This window comes from Poecilia reticulata, linkage group LG11 (genome assembly GCF_000633615.1).
Source record: "Poecilia reticulata strain Guanapo linkage group LG11, Guppy_female_1.0+MT, whole genome shotgun sequence".
NCBI lineage: Eukaryota > Metazoa > Chordata > Actinopteri > Cyprinodontiformes > Poeciliidae > Poecilia > Poecilia reticulata.
Window position 1 is genome coordinate 6,431,812 of NC_024341.1, and position 21,509 is coordinate 6,453,320.

General features: G+C 39.9%; 2 protein-coding genes across 2 annotated transcripts in view; one reads left to right on the plus strand and one right to left on the minus strand.

Moving 5' to 3' along the window:
* Positions 1-1,955: 1,955 nt before the first annotated feature.
* The window catches only part of LOC108166738 (uncharacterized), a 32,074-nt gene continuing 12,520 nt past the window's right edge, over positions 1,956-21,509 (minus strand). Inside the window, exon 2 of the transcript XR_001777123.1 lies at positions 1,956-2,021. The gene's annotated coding sequence lies outside the window, so the exon portion shown is untranslated. The remainder of the gene's footprint in view (positions 2,022-21,509) is intronic.
* On the plus strand, positions 15,394-18,956 carry LOC103472087 (cholecystokinin). The gene is made up of 4 exons (XM_008421465.2): positions 15,394-15,501; positions 16,107-16,227; positions 16,323-16,478; positions 18,544-18,956. The coding sequence occupies exons 2-4, from the start codon at positions 16,107-16,109 to the stop codon at positions 18,678-18,680; spliced, it is 414 nt and encodes a 137-aa protein (XP_008419687.1). The 5' UTR covers positions 15,394-15,501; the 3' UTR covers positions 18,681-18,956.

The following is a 21,509-nucleotide window of genomic DNA, read 5'->3' on the forward strand; positions in this document are numbered from 1 at the left end:
AAGATCCCGGAGCTAAAAACACAACCATTCTGGAGGAAAGTCAGTTAGATGTTGGTTGAGACAAACTCAAAACGATTTTCCACCATAATTGCTGCTTTCCATTCCTGCACAGGCACCAAGTCTGGACTAAGAAATGACGATTTTAATCGCTGCACAGCCACCTGAAGACCAGGTTCTCCTCATCAAAGCTTTTACTTATTTTTGACTTAAGCTTGTCCTTCCCTCAAAAAGCTTTTTAATTGCCTCAAGTTAAGAAACGTGGCTGCCCTTAATGAGCACTCATCAACTTAATTGGATGCAAAATATCTGCGCAGAGTTAACTTAGCAGCTGACTGCACGGATACGGATGAACACTCAGGAGGACGCGCTGTTCCAGTCAAACGCTAATTTTCACAACAAGCTTGCCTGCTGAATCATGGGGGTTCTTTTGAGGGAAGTTTGGTAGAGTTACTCTGGAAGTAAAGTTACGCTGAGCGATAAGCAGCTGTGGCTGTTTTTGTTTTGTTTTTTTTACTGGTTTGCGGTGGGATCCACAGAGAAAGACGCTCACTTGGTGTACCTATTTATATAAAATGAGACTCGGATTTATTCAGGCTGCAGCCCGGGAACAGACAAGCTCATGTCCCCCGACGTGAAAATTGATGCTGTTATACAACAAGCGAAGAGGAGAAGTCACCGGAGATCACGGCAGCGGTTTGCATGAATGTGGCCCGGGGCAAGAAAGGCAGCAAATATCAAAATAAAAACCAGCAACAGTTCCAGGATCTTTTATCTCAACTAAATTTTATGAAATGTGAAGCTAATCCATTAGGAAACCTATCGACTTTTATGACAAACTAGAAAGTTTTTGCAAAGAAACTGTATTGAGTTTATGAAATGATCCTTTGCATTCAATAAATGGGCCTGTATGTATGCATGGTTATCACTTTATTTCAGGAACTTTATTACTAAATGAAACACTTTGTAAAACATGCATTTATCAAAGGAAAAAAAAAATCTTTGGAGCCCCCAAATTGTTGTGGCCCTGGGCTACTGCCCCTGTACGCCTTTTCCAAAGTCTGGCTAACAACTTGGACTGTAACTGGAACCAGGTGCTTCAGTCATATGAGACAAGCAGTGAGGTTTTTGGTTGGTTCGGCAGGAAGCAAAAGATAAACACTCTGTTAACTGTTAAACATGGCGGAAGACCCGTGATGCTATGGGTCTGATTCTTTTCCAAAAGCCCCGGAAACCAAATTAAAGTTCATGGTAACTTGAACCCTTTGAAGACTTGAAATAAATACCCAGTAGATGAGTAAAGTTTTACTATTTTGTTTTGGTAGTGCATATATTCCATAACACATTAAAATGCCTGCTTAAAATAAATAATTTACCCTTTGAGTAACTATTTTTTTCATTCTAAGGCAAATTACAGACCAAATGTTGGATCTCAAGGGTAAAAAGTTACCAAATGGATATAGAAGGACGTTCTGAAACTGGTTTAAGCATCAAAGTAAAAGTGGTCCAAAACGTGAAGTTTCCAAGCAAAAAATTCAGAAGTTACTTCAATACTGGGGAAAGAAAAACCCTCAGCTGCTTCAGATCAAAGTAAACAGTGACTGGAAAACCAAACAGATATCCACATGGCCAGAGGGATTAACGGAGCCTCCTCTAGACTAACACTGCAGGTCTCCCGGTCCAACTCAAACACCCCTGATTCTGAATCCACAAACACAGAGGAGCTGTGTGTCTAGGAGAACATCACTGTTTATTCTTCAAACCGGGCCTGTAAGAAATAAATACAAAATGGAACCGCTTTCACGTGGCATCAAAGGCTTCGGTACGGGACCGGCTTACTTATTAACAGAGCAGCAGTCCCTAAAATTACTTCTAGATCGTTAATTAGAAGGTTTGAATTGCCTGTAATGGCTACTTAAAATAAATGACTCCAACAACAGCATCATCTGAAAGTGCTGAAAAAGTCGAGAAGCTGCAGAGCGAGCGGCTCGGGAGGCAGACGAACACCTGAGGTGGGGACCGGTCTGAGGAAAATGGAAAAACACAAAAGAAGATTGTTTGATGTCAAGTACTATTTCCCTGCGGTGACCCCAGCAGATATCAAAGTCCTATTTAAAGTCAATTTGACTGTAATGCAAACAGTTTTCCATAACATAACAGAAACGCCAACAAGGAACTAAAATCTTTGAAGTTGTTTTAGCTTTGTACAATTTGCTGTTTAAGAGGAAAATTGATCCTGGCTGGCGTTCACTAATTGTTTATCCCTTCATACGATTGTTCTGTAGTTATTCGGTTCTGTTGGTATAAAAGGCTGGGCGGAGTCCGAACCGGACTTCACAGTTTACTAGTCCTCACTAGAGGAAGTGAGCTTCTTTTAGGACATCAGTTCCTCAATCCTTCCAGACCCAACGGAGTGCCGACGGGCCAGACAAATTTGCAGTACCGTAATTCCACCACACTTTGCGCTGTCTGAAAAATTCTAACAGTTTCTGAAAGTTACAAACATTGTCTTGCAATCTCAAAGTTATGTGTTCAGTTCCACCTTCCTCCTGCTCCACGTCGCTGTGTGGGAACTGGTGTATCACTGTGTGTGTGACTGGGCGAATGTGGCTCCAGAGAAGCGTCATATAGATTCTGTCTATTTTATTTGAAGCCAGTTAAATCCAGGGGGACTAACGTGGAACATGAACCAACTTTTGACCTTTGACCTTACATCTCCAAAGATCTCTTTCTGTTCTTCTGCGTCGCTTCAGCTGAGCAGCTCATGTTTATTATCTAACTCAGTCTAGGCCAAAAAATAAATCTATTTTCTCAACGTTTATGATCTTCCAGGTTATTTTGGTGGCTTTGTTTTTATATGGGCTCCCTTATTTAACAAGAATAAGGCATAATTATTCATTGCAAGATTTAACAGTTCATGTTTACGTCAAAACATTAAGTGTGAATCTGATTTTAACCCGCAGAACAATTCAGTGTGCAAAACAACTCTTGACAATGATCACAGATATTATATTTCTGTTAGTAAACTCTTAGATGCTTCACATCATTTTCATTTAAAAAAAACATCAAATAAGGGCTTTCGTCTTCTTTTTGTCAGGTGTAACTTAAATCTCACCGGAAAGGTTAAAAATGTCTCTTCAGATGAAATTATTTCTGACCAGACTTGTTGAGTAGAGGAGAATTAAGTCTTTTAAAGTGTTGGTAGTTGCTCTATAGATTATAGTGTCTGCAGTACCTTTGAAGTGTCTTCTGGAGGGAGCTTAGTGTGGTGGCACCTCCAGCTGTCTGTCTAAACAGTTTCCAGCCACAGTAACTAGTTAGAGGCAAAGGTGAAAGTAGTTTTATGTTCTTGGGGGTACTATGACAAAAGTACCCCCTATATATTGCTTCTTTGTGTGCTTTGGAATTTCTGTGCTGTTTAATTTTTTTGTGAAGCGATTATAGCTGGTAGCTCTTGAATTGTTACAAAATAAAGCTGTATTTCCTCCCTCAGCCCACTGGCTGCAATGTTGACACCATGAGATGCCATGAGACCTAAATTCTGAACATCATGGCATGGAGTGCATCCCAGTTTTCCATGTCTGGCATGTAACCATTAATTTTAGCTTTTAAACTGGTTCTATTGATCCTGTGTCCAGAGTGAAGGATAATCAGTAGCCCAGCATYATGACCTGTTTGTTCTGAAGATCCTGCAGCTTCCACTTCTCTTCCTAACATGGCGCCTCCTCACCCTGAATCTCAGACTGACAGGAGGAACCACAGAGCTCTGTTAGGTTAACGCTCATCTTCTGAAGTTGGGATATTTTTCCTCCAACAGGTTCCAGAGGAATCACCTCAAACCAGATGTTGSACTGGATTTTATTTCAATGTCATTTGTGAAWGTTAGAGCCTCATTTTCAACAGTGGAGCTATAAAAGTTGAAAAAGGTTATCATTTTGGAGAAAGTCTCATCAACATCAATATTTCCACTAAATAAGAGGTAAAAACAATAGTTTGATAGAGGAAAAGCCTCTCAGACTCTGAGCTCAAAGCAAGATGCCAGAGAGCATCAAACTATTTTTTTATATTAGACAATTAATTTAATTTCACATAATTATCGCGGTAGAAGCCATTTGTTTGTTAAATACTTAATGAAACATATTTACCAGGTTTGATGTTTGTTGTGAATGATGTATGCTCACAAAGAACGAGATTATTAGTCCAAGTTTGTGGTTTATTGAACGTTCAGAAATTACAGCGGCTGTAACGCGCCAAGGCAAAGGCGCAGGTAATGGTAAAATACAGGCGGAAGGTAAAATAACCCTTTTACCAGGGGTGAAGCACACCCATTGCCATGGTAACCGCCACGAACCGAGCAGGGACCATTCAGTCCATTAGGATATCAGGTTTTCAGGCTGGATATTTATTTTGCGATTATTAATAAGCCTCCCTGAACACAGCGGTGGTTGATTAGTTCATTTTAAACTCCTGCTCTGCTAGTTATTTAGGGAATGGAACCGAAACACACAGAATTACGCAACGCTTTGTTGAAACAATAACACATAAAACATCAGGGCTGCACAGTTGTAGCAGTTGCCTTGCAGCAAGAAAAGCTTGGGTTCTTTACGCATGGGGTTTGCATGTTCTCTATGTGTATGAGTGGGTTCTCTCCAGGTGCTCCGGCTTCCTCCCACAGTACAAAATGATTTTGTGCACATTAGATAAGTGCGTAGTTCTCGTGTAGCGTCCACTTCCGTGAACTTTGTAACCTACAGCTGTCTTGGCAAGCAGTTGCTATGACAACATTAAACAAGCCACAAATGTAGAATTAGCTCTCCCGTCCTGCCCACTAAGAGACAAGGGTGTAAAGAAAATGGACGGATGGATGACACATTTTTTCACACATTAATATATTTGGTAATCAATAAAGCACTAAAGTCAGAGTTTCTAACTTTTGATGTGATTATTTAATTGTTTTGAGGGATTTCTGAATAAAGAGCACAATGTTTTTATTTGATAGAAATGATTCTGATAAACAGTATTTATATTAACATTGATGAACACACACACTTTTACAGTGTTTTATTCAAGAACATATTTACATGATTCCATAATTTAATGTACATTTAACATCTCAAGATTTAAAAAAAATGCAATTTTCTTTTATTTTTTGATATTTTACTGTAAAGACAATAAAATTTGATAAATCAGTCATTATCAAACATTCGCTGCATATTTTTCCCACTTTTTTTCAGGAAAAAAATACTTATTACAGTGTGATATGTCAACTCTGCTTCAGACAGCTTAGAGTGAAAAAGTCTAACAGACTAAATTATTTTTAAATCATTACATAAGCTGCCACTAATACTTCAGATTGAGATATTTCAAAATACACAAAACGTAAAAGAATAAAAGTGCAATAAAACACAAATGTATTTATTTATATTATACTGGGAACACTGGCCACAGGTAGGTTCAGTCTGCTGGTCAAACTGGGAGACATCCTGGTACACAGGGTAAAGCCAAGGATAAAAGAGAAATTATCCAAAAGTGTAATAGAAAATACATATATTTTTCCTTCACATTCAGAATAAACCTATCTTTTCATCATGTTGAGCTCTGACTCGTAGCATCTTCATAGTTAAATACCGACATGGTCATCTAATGCCGAGATCGACTCAAAACCTTCCGTGATCAACATATTGCACCGCTGCTCTAGTAAAGCACGAAAAGTTCAGAAACAATATGAAATGGGAATAAAGCTACAGTATTTATTAACTGATTAAGTCGTGGTTTCTATTGTCCTTGAAAAATAGTCACCCCTGATTAGTGGGTGAACTCACGGCTGCCCAGTGAACCCATAGATTTTTACAGCAGACAGTCGCTCCCCTCTCTTGCAGGTACTGCGTACTCTCGCTAAATCTTTTAGGGGTACGCAGTACCCGACCGTGCCCGCCAACTTTCACCCCTGGTTAGAGGTTGTGATATCCACAGATGGATCCGGCCTTGGGGCTGAAGGAGACTCTGAAGACTTCATTAAAAGATGGAAGTTGGAAGCCACTGATCTTTTGTCATGTAGTTGGTGATGATGGTGCACCTTCAGAAATCAAACATCCACTGTTGGAGAACCTTGTCTGTCTTCATTAAGGCTCTCAGTTCCTTCCTTGTGTTGCTTGGTGACCAGTATAGGCCTCTGCTGATGTGGACACCAATGAACTCACTGTGTTGTAGACAAATTTCACAAATTGCAGGACGGACATTTTCCTCCAGCCTACTTTTGGGTAAGTTAGCTTATTGGTTCACTTTGGGTTGCTTTTATGTTAACATCTCGTAGCTGGCTCAAAATGGTTAGCTATCAGCCCTGTAACAGTGGTGTCATCATCTGCAATCTTAATTATGATTTAGAAATTATATGCAGCTCTGCAATCTCATGTGACGAAGAAAAGTGACAGTGAGCTAAACACACAACCCTGCGGTGCTCCATTACTCCATACAGAGAAGTATGACAAAGTCCAATTTCTTAAGCTTAAACTGGAATACTAGTATAATGTCCTAGTGTGTTTTTTCACATTCCACATGCCAAAGGCAACCTTAAAGCAGAGGCCAGCCCTGCCATGATTATCTCAATATTACATCCATGACTGGTTTCACTGGTGACAGTGATTCTGAGTCCATCATCAAAGGGTACAGGCCTGTGGGTCTGCTGCTTCATTCAATCACTGCAATGAAGCATACACTGATAAGGAGGAGCCTTCTTGTTGCCTTTTTCCTTGTTGCTTTTGAAGGAAAGACAAAAAAAATGCCGTAATGAACATATGACTGCAATAAGAGCGTTTTTTAATTTTTTAAAATTTTATAACCCAAAACAGGTGGATGTACCTTAAGACGCCACATATTTATTCTCAAGCAATGCATTGTATTGTTTGAAAGAGGTTTGAGGCTATGAATACAAATTATATATTAATACAGGAAAAACATAGAAATAAAACTCTTATTTATACATGAAGGTCAGAGCGATGAATGGGTGGAATAAAAAATGCATCTATCTGTGATGTTGAGCGACGGTTTCGGCTTCAACAAGTTTGGTTGGAGTAACTTTTTAAAGCCTATGCTGCTAAATTACATGACAGAAAATCACGAACTGCTCGACTACTAATCCTTCAAACGGCACCACGTGATTTTGGTCCGACAATCAAAAAAGTTGCTGTCAGCTGGTAGTTTGGCCCTCGTCCTGCATGCCTGTCACTAGGAGGAAACCTTCAGAACAAAGAAATTTTAAGCTATTTGCACATTGTCAAGAAAATACATTTAAAATATGCTAGCTTTAAAACTTAGCAACATGTCTTGATTGAAATAGCCTAATTATAGTTTTAAGATTAATAACTTATTCTGCCCTATTGACCTTTATGTTGCTTGTAGTTACAGCAGATTGTTTGCTAAGATCTTTTGAACTGCCCTTTGTCTGTGGGCAGTTCAGGAGAAGTTCCAGCTTCACACTGATCTGTGAAAAGCCATAAAACAGCCTGAGTTCAGGCCAGTGGAGGAGAAGCTCTGCTTCCACTTTGTTTAGATAAAGGTGACAACTGATGTTTGATCTCGAAAACAAATTGCAGGGAGTTTCTAACTTTTAAAGAGGGTCTGAGACAGCTCCTGGTTGGATGAGCAAAGATACGCCTTATTTGAAAAAATTAAAGACAAGAATACGCCTTTACTATGAAAGTTTGTTCACAGGAGTAACAAGTCAGATTTTGCTCTTTGCAGTTTCTCCAAAGACGTCTTTGCTTTTTGTTTGTCGTTTCCATCTTTTGTCTTTTTCCCTCTCTCAGGTAAATTCATGTGTTGTTTGTGCTCCGAGTTTTCTGATGTGCTTTTCTGGTGATGGTATGCATCTGTCTTGAATAAATGCTGATTATTGTGACGCTGTTATCTCTGTTATCTCAGTCCTTGCGCACAGCATTTTCTGGATCCGGGCATAAGAGAGGATATAACAAGTCAAAAGGTTTTAAAAAGGGTTCATAAGTTTTAGAATTTTTCCTCTCTTAATAACATCATAATACGTGTGACCGTCACTGTTATAATGGCTCAATTGCTGCGTGGAGCTGAAATCGGGCTTATCAGCCTGAGTGCCAGGATAATTGATGGGGAGCACAGAGTGTAATAGGTCTTCCTGTCCTTTCTGTACTGGCGCTTGATCTCCTGAGAGATTCATTCACACGACAGGGATGTCAGCCCCGTAGGGGGGGAGGAGAAGACAGGGAGCCTTCATGTGTGGGAATGAATCCTACACATCAACCTGACGGAAGGAGAGGAACATCTGGGATTCAATACATCTTCCTTGTTTTTAAAAGATTTCCACAAACAGGAATAGACTTTGTAATGTGAAAAGGAAAACCAAGTTTCTGCTGTGATTCGAAAAGTTTGTTGTAACAAATCGATATTCATTAGACTTTTTCTGCCTATTGCCTATACAACTCCATCACTGTGTTTTATTTCCTGAGGAATTTCATGGCGGAGGAAGATATGCTGCCTCAATCCGATTTCAAAACTCGTACAGGACTTGAACGCGCCGCGCTATGCGCGGAAGACATCGTAACTCTTGTCACGATGCGAGACTGCATAACTTGTTGCTGAAGTACAATCGCATCAGTCGATCGGCAGACGGACAGTTAATGCATTTCATATCAGACTGGGACGTTGAAAAGGAGGAGACAGAGAGGCAGAGCAGAGGCACGCCTATCGAGGCGAAGGAGGACGAGGATCAGACGTCTGTTGGGGCAGAAATCACACGGACGGCATAGTTTTAAAATTTTATTGCAAGTTGTCTCTAGTTGTGAGATCACTGACTCAACACTTTAAAGTCACCACCAGAGATTTTTTTTTATGGCAAAAACTTTTAGTTTGTGAATCCAAATGAATCCGAACAAATGTTCATCGCCTTCCTGATATTATGGTGCTATTACATGGTTTAGTCTGAAGCTAATCCAGCTAACCTGTCAGTTATGGATGTTTTGGACAAGACAAAATAATTTTGCGTACCTACAACTTAGAAGTGTTAATTAATATTAATGACTTAATATTAAATTACTTTGTTTACTGACTTGACTCACATCTGCTTGCTTAATACTTGAAGTGACTCCAACTTAAGGCAGCATGACCTACTTTCTTATTAATTCTAATAATCACATCACCACTCGAGGGTACTGAACTTTTACATGTAGGTAGGTAGTGAAGTAATGATTAGTGCACTGGACACAAAATGTGGAAAGAATTTGTAAAAAAGAAAAAAAAAGAAAGCAAACACGTTAAAAGGAACTGAGATTTGTAAAAAATTTAAATTCAACAGGGTGATGATGGACATATGCATTTCAATTAAAGTTGTCAGTTTATCTGGACAGTGAGATAAAACTATTTAAATCTCTTCCTGCATTTAAAAGAAATTTGAAAGTCACACTGAAGCAGAATGGTATTGAATAAACCAATGTTAAATTGTCCATCTTTTGTTTATTTTTCATGTATTTGAAATATAATCTGAGCTGAATCGCTTATTTTGGATAGGTGGCAGAATGTTCTAAGTTTATCCTTCTTTCTGCTCCTTTTCATTCACATTTTTTTTATTTGTTACACATTATAGACCGAATGAAATAAAAAAATAAAATGGAGTGAAACGAACAGGATTTGATGCTCCATAAAATGTGTTTCCATGTTAACATTCGGACCCATATAAAACATGCTTCTGATACAATTACTAGGGCTAAACGTGGCTGGATGTTTCTCTTCAAAGTGTCGGACGGCCCACAAAGTGCCATTTAGTTGGTGCTTTGGCCGGGCTACACTGTATTTTTATGAGTTGCAGATATGAAGGTGAGTGCTTTGATCTTGACACTCCATATCTGTGTTTGAAGTAAGACAGGAAATAGCTCTCGGCTCATTAAACCAGTTGACCACTCTGGGTTGCATTGCTGTTTGCCCTTCATGTCACTGTGTTGCCCTGTGATGGAGTGCTGACCTGTCCAGGATGAACTCCAGTGAGACGCCAGCTCCCCTCCACGCAGGGGTGTCAAACTCATTTTTATTTTGGACTGTATCAAGATCTGGAACGTTTTCAAGGGTCAGTTGTGCGAGTATGTATTGATAAAACCTATTAAAAAACTGTTCAAATATTAATAACCAGGACTTCACGAATGTTTTTGTGATTTAAAAAAAAAAATCAAAATCACTGATTCCATGGAGCCATTAGAAATATTTGCAAGGAATTTTGAAATATTTGTGCTTACAAATAACAGTAAATGTAATTTGTAAAATATCCGTGTCGATTACAACTCAAGTAAGACTAAGGAAACAGTGTAAAATTAAATGCATAGTGCCGCCTGCAGGTGGGAAAAATGTTCAATAAACTCAATGATACGTTAGTGTGAAAAACTGCAGGGGTCTGTACATTTTCACAATCGCAAAACTGCAAAAAACTGAAGTAATTTGTTGTCTGGAGTTTAGAGGGCCACATAAAAAGCTATGGTGGGCCGGATTTGGCCCGAAGACGAGTTTGACACGTGTCGAACACAAGCTAGTTTAGAGAATAGATGTAAAGAATACTGAGCTAACGGTTAGCTGCTAACAATTCTAACGTTAACATCTAAAATGTTTAAACTGATCAAAATGAGTCTGATAATTCAGCACTGAGTACATATTATTCCAATGAACACAATTAAAGACTTGTAAAAATCATCTGTATGTTTATAAAAACAAATAAATAGTTTTAAAGTAGTTTTAGCATAAAAGCGGCATTAGCATTAAGTCTGTTTAAAGAGAAAATAAGCTAATCCACCGGCAAAAATACGAGTGAATAATTGCAGTATGCTTATGTTTGGTCACGAGTGATTTCAAAAGAAACAGTTTTTACAGTCGGGCAGCGGAAAAGCAGTTCATGCTTCGCGACACAGGCAAAAGATGAATAAGTAAAACTGAAACTCCTGACCTCTCACTCGTCCACTCCCTCTGCTCTCGCTCACTGTAGCTCTCAGAGACGTCTCCTCCTAATAACACCATCATGAAACATTTTCATCAGAGCTCCATTTTTTCTTTAATGACAACTCAAACTGCGCTTGATTGCACCGAAGACACTCCACCACTCAGGGCCCTGAAGCAGAACTGGATGTCTCATTCATCTAAAGCCATTTCAGATAAACTGACCATCACAGCACACAATGGATCCGTTTGGATTCAGGAGGAGAATCAATAAGAGCTGGACTTCTGTTAGGGGAAGTTCTGCTCTTGTGGCACACAAGAGCACACCAGATCAAAAATGACAAAATACACCAAAATTATAAAGATATTTAAAACACTGGTACTTCAGCTGCTGGGTATTTGTTTATTTATTATTACATTTTTTTGTACTTACTTAGATCGTACTAACTCATGTAAAGGATTTAAAAAGTTCATGAAATGTTGGATTTTCTTAAATGTATTTCTTGCATACCTCAATGTGTGAGGCTCATCATGTGTGAGAATGAAAGCCTTCCTCTTTAATATTAATCTTTAATGTGACATTATTGATAAAACAGGATTAGTTCAGACAACGTGGACGCTCGCTGATGTTCCACAAGAAATTCAGACTCAAGATTCCTGATCTTGAAATTAAAGCAAAGTAATTAAAGTGTTTTACAGTGTTTGGTTTCTGACTGATTTTTAAAAAAAAGTGCTGACATTACTCTTTTGTACATGTAGGCAGATTTTTTTTTCAAACATTTACTGACTTGCCTTTGACAGTGACGTCGGTCAGATGTAATTTTTTTTGTTTTTATATTTAGTTTGATCTTTTGATAGCTGAGCCCCCCTGTTAGATTTCATTTTTAAAAATTAAGATTGCGGTCTTAAAATCCGCCACCGTCAACTTTGCTGAATGATAAAGAAGCAACGATAAAATACAAATACTGAGATTAAACACATGAAAGTTAAAGCTGTGAGATCAAATTAACGCACGTTACCTTCTTGGGAAATCGTTCCAGGTCGCAAGGTTGTTTTTGTGGAAGAATAATTTACTGTCTAATCACAGATAACCAGGGCAGAAATCATCTCTAGAAAACTGTTTCCATAGTTCCGTAGTACTTTCATTATTTCAACCTTATGGGCTGAGCTTTGTGGAGAAAGGGTGCTAATTAATATTAATTAGTACATGTATTTTTGCTGGTTGCTTGTCTTCTGTGTCTCTCTGTTGTCCTGGAATGTATGCAAACAAAACAGGTGACAAAAAAAAACAACGGAGGAAATTACGGGTTCCTGGTAATAAAGTTTATTAATGCCTGCAGCGTTGACTCGCCTGGCAAAGCTCCGATTTGAGTGCATGACTCTGAAACTGAGCAGGATGCATTAATAGAGCCATTTAGCGTTTGCTGTCTGTAAACTGAAGCTGCAGTAAATTGTCTTCTGTGAGCCTCTTAGCCATTTATAATCTTATTCGTCAGTGTAATTTCTTTTACCCGCCGTCAAAAATGAAGTGCTTTAACCGGAATTGACACAAAACCTCTGGCTGGATGTAAATACCTGAAGACGTTGGGGGGGAAGTTTGCCCCTGAGAAGGGATGATGTTCAACGGGTCGCTCCTGGCAAAGCACAAACAGAAACAAGTTTTAAAAACACCTAAAAGTAAATTCCTGAGAAGACGTAAGGAAACGCACGCCTCCCACACCGCATGGTCAATTAATTCTAATTTGAACGCCAGTGGCCTCACCTCCTACACTAATGTCTTGTGATTGTGCCTTGAGAAAATAAAGAAGTTTCTTCCTTGTGCAGATAAAAAGGAATCAAGAAGGAAAATTACATATATGTGGGGGGTGGGGGGGAACAAATAAAATGTGATTGAGTATCTTTTCCATTGCAGGTTTTTAGTCAGAGCCTCCTGGGATCTCTGACATGCTGAAGTCTGTTAGCATTTATCTGATTCACCAACCAATGCAGTGCTGTAGCCTGAGAGCAAAGTCTCTGATGTCATTAAGTATTTTCTTATTATTTATCATCAGTTTATTAACACATGCGTGAAGATGGGCTTCATTGTGCCCTCCATTTTGTACCTGTAAACAAACCACTTATGCCGGTTTATTTCTTCATGAATTATGGGGATAAATGGTCATAAAAATGCAAAAATTCATGTGTATTTTAAACTAACTGTATTATATATGAGCACTAAGTGAGATTCTTTAGACTGTTTTTCTTTAGGGTGACTGTCAGAAGGTTGGATTCCAGTTTCCTCCTCTCTGATGGGTAAAGTTGCCTACTCATCTGCATATCAGTCTGTGTAGCTGTGACTCTGAGTGGATGAATGTTGTCTCCAGTGGAAACGATGCTCTACAAAAACACTAAACCTTACCAAGTGTTGTTGATCTAGATTATTGTGCAAATATCTTAGTACACTTGAAATAAGACAAAACTAACATCCAAGCCACTTTTCAGTAAGATCTAGAAACTTGTTTTAAGTAAATAAATTCCTTAATATTGTTGAAAAGGTTCTATAGTTCTACTAGCATATTACCTTACTTATAGGAAAACTGTCTTGTTTTAAGTAATTTCCTGCTTCTTTGTTGTTGTTAGCTTCTTTGTTAGTTCTTTGTTCATAATCTGTTTCTAGATATACAGAAACTCTGCGGTTGTTTACTTCTTATAGTGGTCCATGTTCCCAGATCTACCCAGTAGCTTCCCTCAGTGTCTCATCAGGTAGCACTATGTCTCATCACTATCATTCCAAAAAACAAGCTGCCTAGTATAAATATTACTTTGTTTCCGTCAGATTTTGTTATTTCCACCAGCCTGTTTCAATTTCACTTAAGCATCCAGCATGTGACTGACTCTTCATTGGTGCAGACAGAGCATTTGCATGGTATTGCACGATGCTAATTAATGTTGCTATTGTGTCATACCTCTAAAATGTTTAGCATCTATACGTTCAGAATACACTGGCTGTGTTTCCATTAGAAATATGCGCAAAACTTTTTCAATATTTGGCTAACGTAAAAAAAACCAAAACATTTCGCACATGTGCAAAAGTCAGCAAAAAACATTCCTTGTCATGATCCTCAACTGCTTCTTGTCGTCGTCGTCTTCTTCATGGTTCGTGGCTGAATGATCATGTGACTTGTGTGTTGCGAAAAAATGTTTCCTTTGCAGTTTTGTGAAATAAACCAATTTTGATACGGTTGAAAAACCTAACTCGATCAAAACTTTTCGAAATGTCGGTCAATCGAGACACAACTACTGGCTGCTAACACTTACGAGTATGGTTGGGGTATCGTTCTATTTAAATTATGAACAAAGTTTAGACAGAATTCAAAAGACTGTTCATCCATGGTTATGTTTACATTTCCTTTAGATGGACTTCTACTCTTGAGAAAAACTCTTTGGATCAGACAATTGGGGGCTTAGTTAAGCTGCCAGTTTTTCCATAATTAGAGTAGACAGGGCAGGTCATATCATCTGCTGATGTAGGTAGAGATGTGACTTATTGGGTAAATTGATAGGCATTTACTTAATGAAGAAGAAAACCAGTGTTTCCAAACACGCACAAAGCAATTAAAGAATGTGACAGGTGTTTGAATATTAAAGTGTAGAGTGTTTGAGGTTCACAGATGAGTTTTTGAGAGAAATGAACTCCAAATTCATATTTTACTGAACACCAGTACATATTCTATCAAGAACTGATTACTGTGAACCCATGCGAGGGTCCGCTTCTGATCTGCCAATCATCTCTCTCTCCTGATTAGAGTGACAGGATGTCCATATTCCTCAATGAATTCACTGCCCATTTTCAGTTACAAGTCTCGACCTCCTTTGTTTCAGCAGCAGGTAAAACATCAACCCAACCACGCATCAGCGGACCTTCAACCCTACCAATAAAAACATTAAGTCGGAACATTTGATCGATAGCCATCGACTCAGACCCACTGATTTGCCACCCGGCCTTGATCGATGAACCGGGTTAATCCCTGGTGATTAAAGCAGGGCTGGGGTGAGTGGAGCACCCGTCCGCCAACGTCTCACTTCCACCTGCTCCAGGAAATGCACAGCTCTCTTTGGTGCTTCTCACTTTTTCAGCGTCTACTCGTGGGCGAGTGTGCACACACCTACTCCGCCATTCCCCCCGATCCCTTATGACCAAACACCAGCTGTATTACATATTCACAAAAACACTTTATCTATAAAACTACCCACTAAAAACCCCTCAACTTTTAAACATTTCAACAGCACTTCTAGGTTTTTCTGTAGTTTTCCAGTCAGGTAGTTTGTTGCCAACCCACAACAAACACGCATCTCCAGATCTACTGGTTTATGACATGCAAACAGACAGTAAAAGTGAAGCATGCTGTTGTATCACTGAGGCTTCGTTCGCATCAGCCTCACGAACACGGAACACACACACCAACACACAGACTGAGAGGGGCTGAGCGAGGAGTATAAAAGGGGGCATCCTTCCCACTCATCAGAGAAGTGCTCACTTCATTCTTGCACACTTCTTGAATACGACAAGCCTGTTTTCTCAAGGTAAGGCTGTTTTTATTTTGGTCCTGAAGTATTTTGTAACATTATGTTGAATATTTTTATTGTTAATTAATACATTTACATTGCTGGTTGGGTGTTGTTTTTAAAATTTAAATGTAATTTTATTGTGACATAAGGCATATTCTTTTAAATTCTATCAAAACTAATATTTTTCTTCTCAAAAGATAAAATTCCTTGATTTTGTTGGAGGGAGTTTTCCCCATTCAGTCATTATCTCTCCATCTTTAACTATGTAAAATTTAATTTGTGAATAAAACTGAAAGTCTTTACGGGTTTAATTCATAGAGATTTGTCTTGGAGATTTTGCCTGATGACAAATGGACCAAGAGTTATTTTTTTTTTTAATTCTTAGGTCAGTTTGACCTTCTACAAATCGTATTCAGGTTCCCCAGGTCCGTCTCACCTGCTGTGATAGAAGCTGTTATATTGTGGATGAATGTGTGAATATTCTGACTCTCACTGCAGTCAGACTAATCTCTTTTTTTTTCCTGTGGAGGAGCGGTTGGCTGGCAGAGGGTCCGAGCCGCCTCATCGTGAGAGATTCCACCTCAAAGAATAAAACAAGTTGTCTCCTCTCTGTGTTTCAGATGACTGTCGGACTGTGTGTGTGCGCTGTGCTGGCGGTCCTGTGTTCGAGCTGCTTCGGGCTGCCCTTCTCCCCCCAGCCCGTAGACGAGGACCAGCGCTACTTCTCAGTTTCCTCTCAAGGTACACAAGTGCCTTCCGGCAAATCCAAGTTTTCAGATCTGAGCGCGTGACTTCATGTTTTTGTGTGTGTGTGTGTGTGTGTGTCGGTTCCGCAGCCGTCTTGGAGGCTGACGCCCCCACCCTGGGGGAGACCCACCTCCGACACAGCCGCTCGAGCCCCCAGCTGAAGCCCTTCTCTCAGGCTGAGGAGGACGCAGACTCCCGGGCGAACCTCAGTGAACTGCTGGCCAGGCTCATTTCCTCCAGGAAAGGTGTGTGTCTGTGTGAGAGAGGGTTTTGATGTTGGGGTTTCCTGTGTGTGTGCACAAACATGAAGAAACGTCTTGTTACACTTGCAACAATGTTGATTTTCATACACAAGTGCATTTTTTCCCAGCCATTCGTCTCCCCTGGGTCATGGCTAATTACTGGAATTAGTGCAAAGGCAGCTTTGTAAAATGAATTAGTGGTTCTGGAAAGCTTTTGTGGCTTGAAAAAGGGTCTTCCAGGGTGAGCAGCCTTCCGGTTGATCCTCTCATATGATTTAAGTCTGAATCTGGCTTCTAATCACTTGACGTTCATTTTTTCCCCCCATCTTTCCTTTTGCTGTCGGTGTTTTTTCTTTTATGTCAAGCACTCTGATGCACACATCAGGATCTCACATTTCCTGACTCTCGCTTTCTCTGCATCAGAGCTTCGTGTAGAACAATTTCACCAAAGTGAACTGAAGCTTTCACGTCAAAGCTTCAAAGCGGATATTTTCTGCATCTTCAATGAAGAGTTTTTTTTTGTCTAAGCAGAAATATTCATGGAACTTACTCGTTTTAATTTAATAAAAAAATATCTAAAAGTTTGAAGAACTGCAGGGTTTAGGTTATAATCATATTTTTTTCCCTTTTAAATATATGTGAAAAGAGCAAGTGGCCAATTTATTGGTCAAAACTAATGAATGAAAATATAAAAAGTGCCTTTGAGTAGTGCAAACAAGCCAGTTTTTAACTTTAGTCGAAACAAGGATAAAGAAAGGATAAATTCATTCATTAATCAATGACTTAAAAACAAAAATAATAATCCAACTCAAAAAGGAATACTTGGGTCTGTTGAAAAAAAATGAAATAAACATTATTTTTTCATGCCAGATATTAAGATGTTTTTTTCTTTAGCCACAATGAAGCAGCTATTTAGCGCTAAAGTTTCTCCCCGACTCTTGCATAATACTCATAATCATCAACAAACCAAAAAAAACCCTCAAAAACTTGGAAGCTGTTAAGTCAGACGCCGAGATCCTCAAGAAGGCAATAGGACACGCTGAAACTCAAATGCAACACCGTACGGGCCGAGCGCGCCGCTCTGTTCTCTGGGTGTCGGTGGGTGTGTGTTCCGCGCGTTCTCGCTGTTCACTTGCATGTTTCGGTGTGGGAGGTGTCGTTGTCGAGCCTTCTGCGGCCGGTCTCCTCAGCTTAGCAGGAAGCTGAGGAAGATATCTGTGTGTGAGTGTATGTGTGTGTGCGTGTGTGTGTGAGAGAGAGAAAGATGCGTGGGAGGATGTGGGTGGAGTGAAAAGTGCATCTCTGCGAGCCCAGGATTGATTACTGAACAGATAGCGGCTCGGCTTCCCCTTCACTTGGAATCGAATGAGTTGAAAACTGGGAATTCGGGAGATCAGAGACAAGAGAGGTTGCGCAAGCTGTTGGGGTGTCACAGGGTGCGAGGGCAGGTTGACGTAGCTATTCGGAGAAACTGGAGGCTCGCATTTGTCCACATTCATGTGCGGTCATGTGGATGCACAGGCTAATGAGGCGCTGTCAGGCTGTAATCCAGCCATTGCTGCTGTAGCTTCCTTTTCTTTTGGCCAAATTGCACATGTGACTGTGGTTTCTATTTGAGTGTGGGTTTTCACGGAGCAAATAAGTTTAAGATGCATATCCAGAAAGGAGTAAAAGTAAAATCCAAACATCTTCAGATCTCAGAAGCTTGTTGGAAGGTGTAAACTCTTAAGTTGTGTTAAACATCTGTGATTTGTTTGCAGGTTCAGCTTTCTGCTAAATTCTGTTTGAAGGCAAACAGAATTTGAAGGCAAACATCGCCTTTTCAATGTTTGTCTTCCTGAAAGCCTCATCTCATCCCAACCAGTGAACATATCTTTTGAATAATTCAGCTTGAAAGGGTAAACATCTATAGTGTCTTAGCTGTGTTCAGAGTCAGGTCTGTCAGAGGTTCTCTGTGAAATAAAAGTTCAACTCCCAAGAAAATCTCTCTGCACTCAGGAATACTAACTTGACTTTTGTTCTTCTTCTCCGCCCACAATCTCTCCCCTGCTCCCATCTCTGCCTCCAGGTTCTGTGCGTAGAAACTCCATGGCCCAGAAAAAAGGTGGCGGTCTGGACACCAAGCATCGGATAGCGGACAGGGACTATATTGGATGGATGGATTTTGGCCGTCGCAGTGCAGAAGAGTTTGAGTACGCCTCATAAAAGGAAGCAGCTTCTTCTCCATGGAAAGGGAAAAGAAAAAAAGAAACATACCAAGCTGGCTCCCCACTGTCACCCAACAAGAGCCTATTTATGACGTATTTGTTGTACATTTGTTTGTAAAACTGTAATAACGCAATATTCATACTGTATGCCAAATTTTTTGCAGAGAGCTCTTTCTGTTTGTTTTCTTGTTCATCTGGTTTCTTTATCATTTGGGGGTGAAAAGATTTGGGTCTGTTGAGACTAACTGGGCTGAATAAAGATTATAAATACCCATCTGCAGATGATTTCTTCAGAAATACACAGTAATACAACAACAGGTATTCCAAGTAATTGATATCGTTAGAACTAATACTCACAATAATGCATTATTACAAACCAGATCAGACTACATCTGGTGCTCAAAAGGTACACATGGTGGTTAGTTTATTACTATGGAAAACATCTTGACTGCACAAGTATAATCACTAAACATTTAACTTTTCTGCGGAATTCAGAGATTCAAAGCTGATTGTTGAAAGCTTTATCTTCAGAGCAACCAGTTTGTCTTTATTTAGTCTAGCCTTTGTAAAGGATTCAAAAGATGAATGGTGTTAGACAATTTCCAAACATGCAACAAAAATGTCTACGAGTTGTACAACAGAAAGTAATCAAACCTACTGAATTCACGCCCTCTTCATCTGTGACTACATCTTGAGATTTCACCCATAAGCATCGTGAAGAGAACCAAGTTAGAAGGGGCATCTTAGACGTCATCCAACACATACTAAACATAACCCATTCGGACTCCACATCCACACTATCCTCTGGTATATGAGAGTAACTCTCTCCTTGAAAACCTTGTCCACATGTTCTCAGTTCATTCTCACCACAATCCAACTCAAACCAGGTGGTGATCAGTTTAAATTTCTAGACTTTTCTCCTTCACCCAAGTCTTGATTTGATTGTAGAATTGATATGGACCTTTGGCCCAAGATTGTGTGGTACAAAGTACATTTGGGAATTACCTTGTATGCGACTGAAGTTTGTTCTAGACCTCTAATGCCTAGTGTAGATCTCCAATAACAAGTCACTTCCTGGATTCAGATCTAGGAGAATGTTCCTCCCAATAACCGCCTTAAACATACCCCATCGCTACCCATATGGGAACTACGTCCCCAAGGTGCACAAGGGAATCCCCTTCCAGGGCACCGACCAGAGACTCCAAGACTGAGGAGTACTCTGAAAAGTTTTTTGGTGGATAAGAACAGAAAATATCAAGATGCTTTGCTAGGGGCTTGAAAATATCCCTACACTCAGCTAGTGACTCTCCCTTGGCAACATAATAATAGGAGATAGACCAGTCTCCGGGATTCCAGAGAGCAAACTATAAACAAAGGGAATACCATCTATAATAATCTAGTATTGCTCAACTCAGGGCTCAACACACCAGCTCGGGGCTGAACGACATTCCCTATCCCTGGAGTCCAATTATGATTATTAGTACACTGGGGTAATCGCTCTCATCTGTTACCAGGCTTCCACTGCACCTGACTGCAATATCCATCCCCTCAAGTAATGGGGCCTATGCAAAACCCAGAGCCTAGTCTCGACCACCAACTACTCCCCAGTGAGTTCTACCTCCCATTCCTGACACCGGGGGGTAAACATAATCTGTAGTCTACCATTCATTAAAGTCTTAAATCATTATTCACTTGGTCTTTCCCTTGAGGCCAATTTACCATGGGAGGAACTTACCAGGGGCTAAGGCCCTGCACAGCCACACCCAAGGATGATATTTGTACAGAAGGGGGTAGATTTCTCACAAATGACCAGTGTGGAATACTTTTGTGTCCATCCCCGTTTATTTATTTATTATTTACTAGCTTCCTTCAGAAGTCACCTAATTAGTATGTAGAGTCCACATATGTGCAATTTATCTCAATGTATACAGACCTAATAAAACTGAGAGTCTGTGGTAAGACTTAAAAAAATCACTAAGCCAAAGGAAATACAGTTGTCATGTTTCTGGAGTGAAAGTGTGTTTGGGTGTATTTTAATAACTGTTGAACTGCATTTTTCCACCAGGTTGACTGGAACCTTCTCATGAATGCTGCTGGGAATAAAGCGGACTGTTGGACCACAATTCTTCACCTGATGATTGACCCTTGTTATGTCTTCAAGCCTCTATTTGTATTTGTTTCAAGCCATATGAACGCCACACATTCCAAAATAAAATCTTTGGTTCCTCAAGGGACTTCCTTGAGCTGAATATCTACCACAGTCATTCTCTGCAGCGTTAGTTTCCACAATTGCTACCTACGTTTGTTTGGAAACCACTGCAGAAATCTCAATTGACCAACATTACTGGAAGTAACTTCCAGCATCAGCAGAGCTTCCCTCAGTGTGTCATCTGTGATGGACTGGCAACCTGTCCAGAGTGTACACTGCCTCTCACCCAATAACTGCCCCGCACACTTTGCTGGAAGCCTGCAAGGATAAGCTGGTATAGATGATTGATGGACATTGTACTGAACCCAGATCCTGAAATACTTTTGCCATTTGTGTATCAGTCCCATGAACAACAGATTCAAATCTTTAGAATTCATTTGTTTTCTTGCAATGATCCAAAAATCAAAGCGAACTTCAGCCTGTAGTTGGAATTAGTAAGGGGAAGTGCAGATTTGAAGCGGTGCTGAATTGCAATGAACGGCACATATTATTCTTCCCGGCGTGTGTGTTAAGTGAAAGATGTGTCTGCGTGAGGGAGATGTGAACAGGGGGATCGATGAACAAAGCAAACGGGCTGAATTATTCAGAGACGTGATTTGAAGGTGCCCCAGGGGAAGA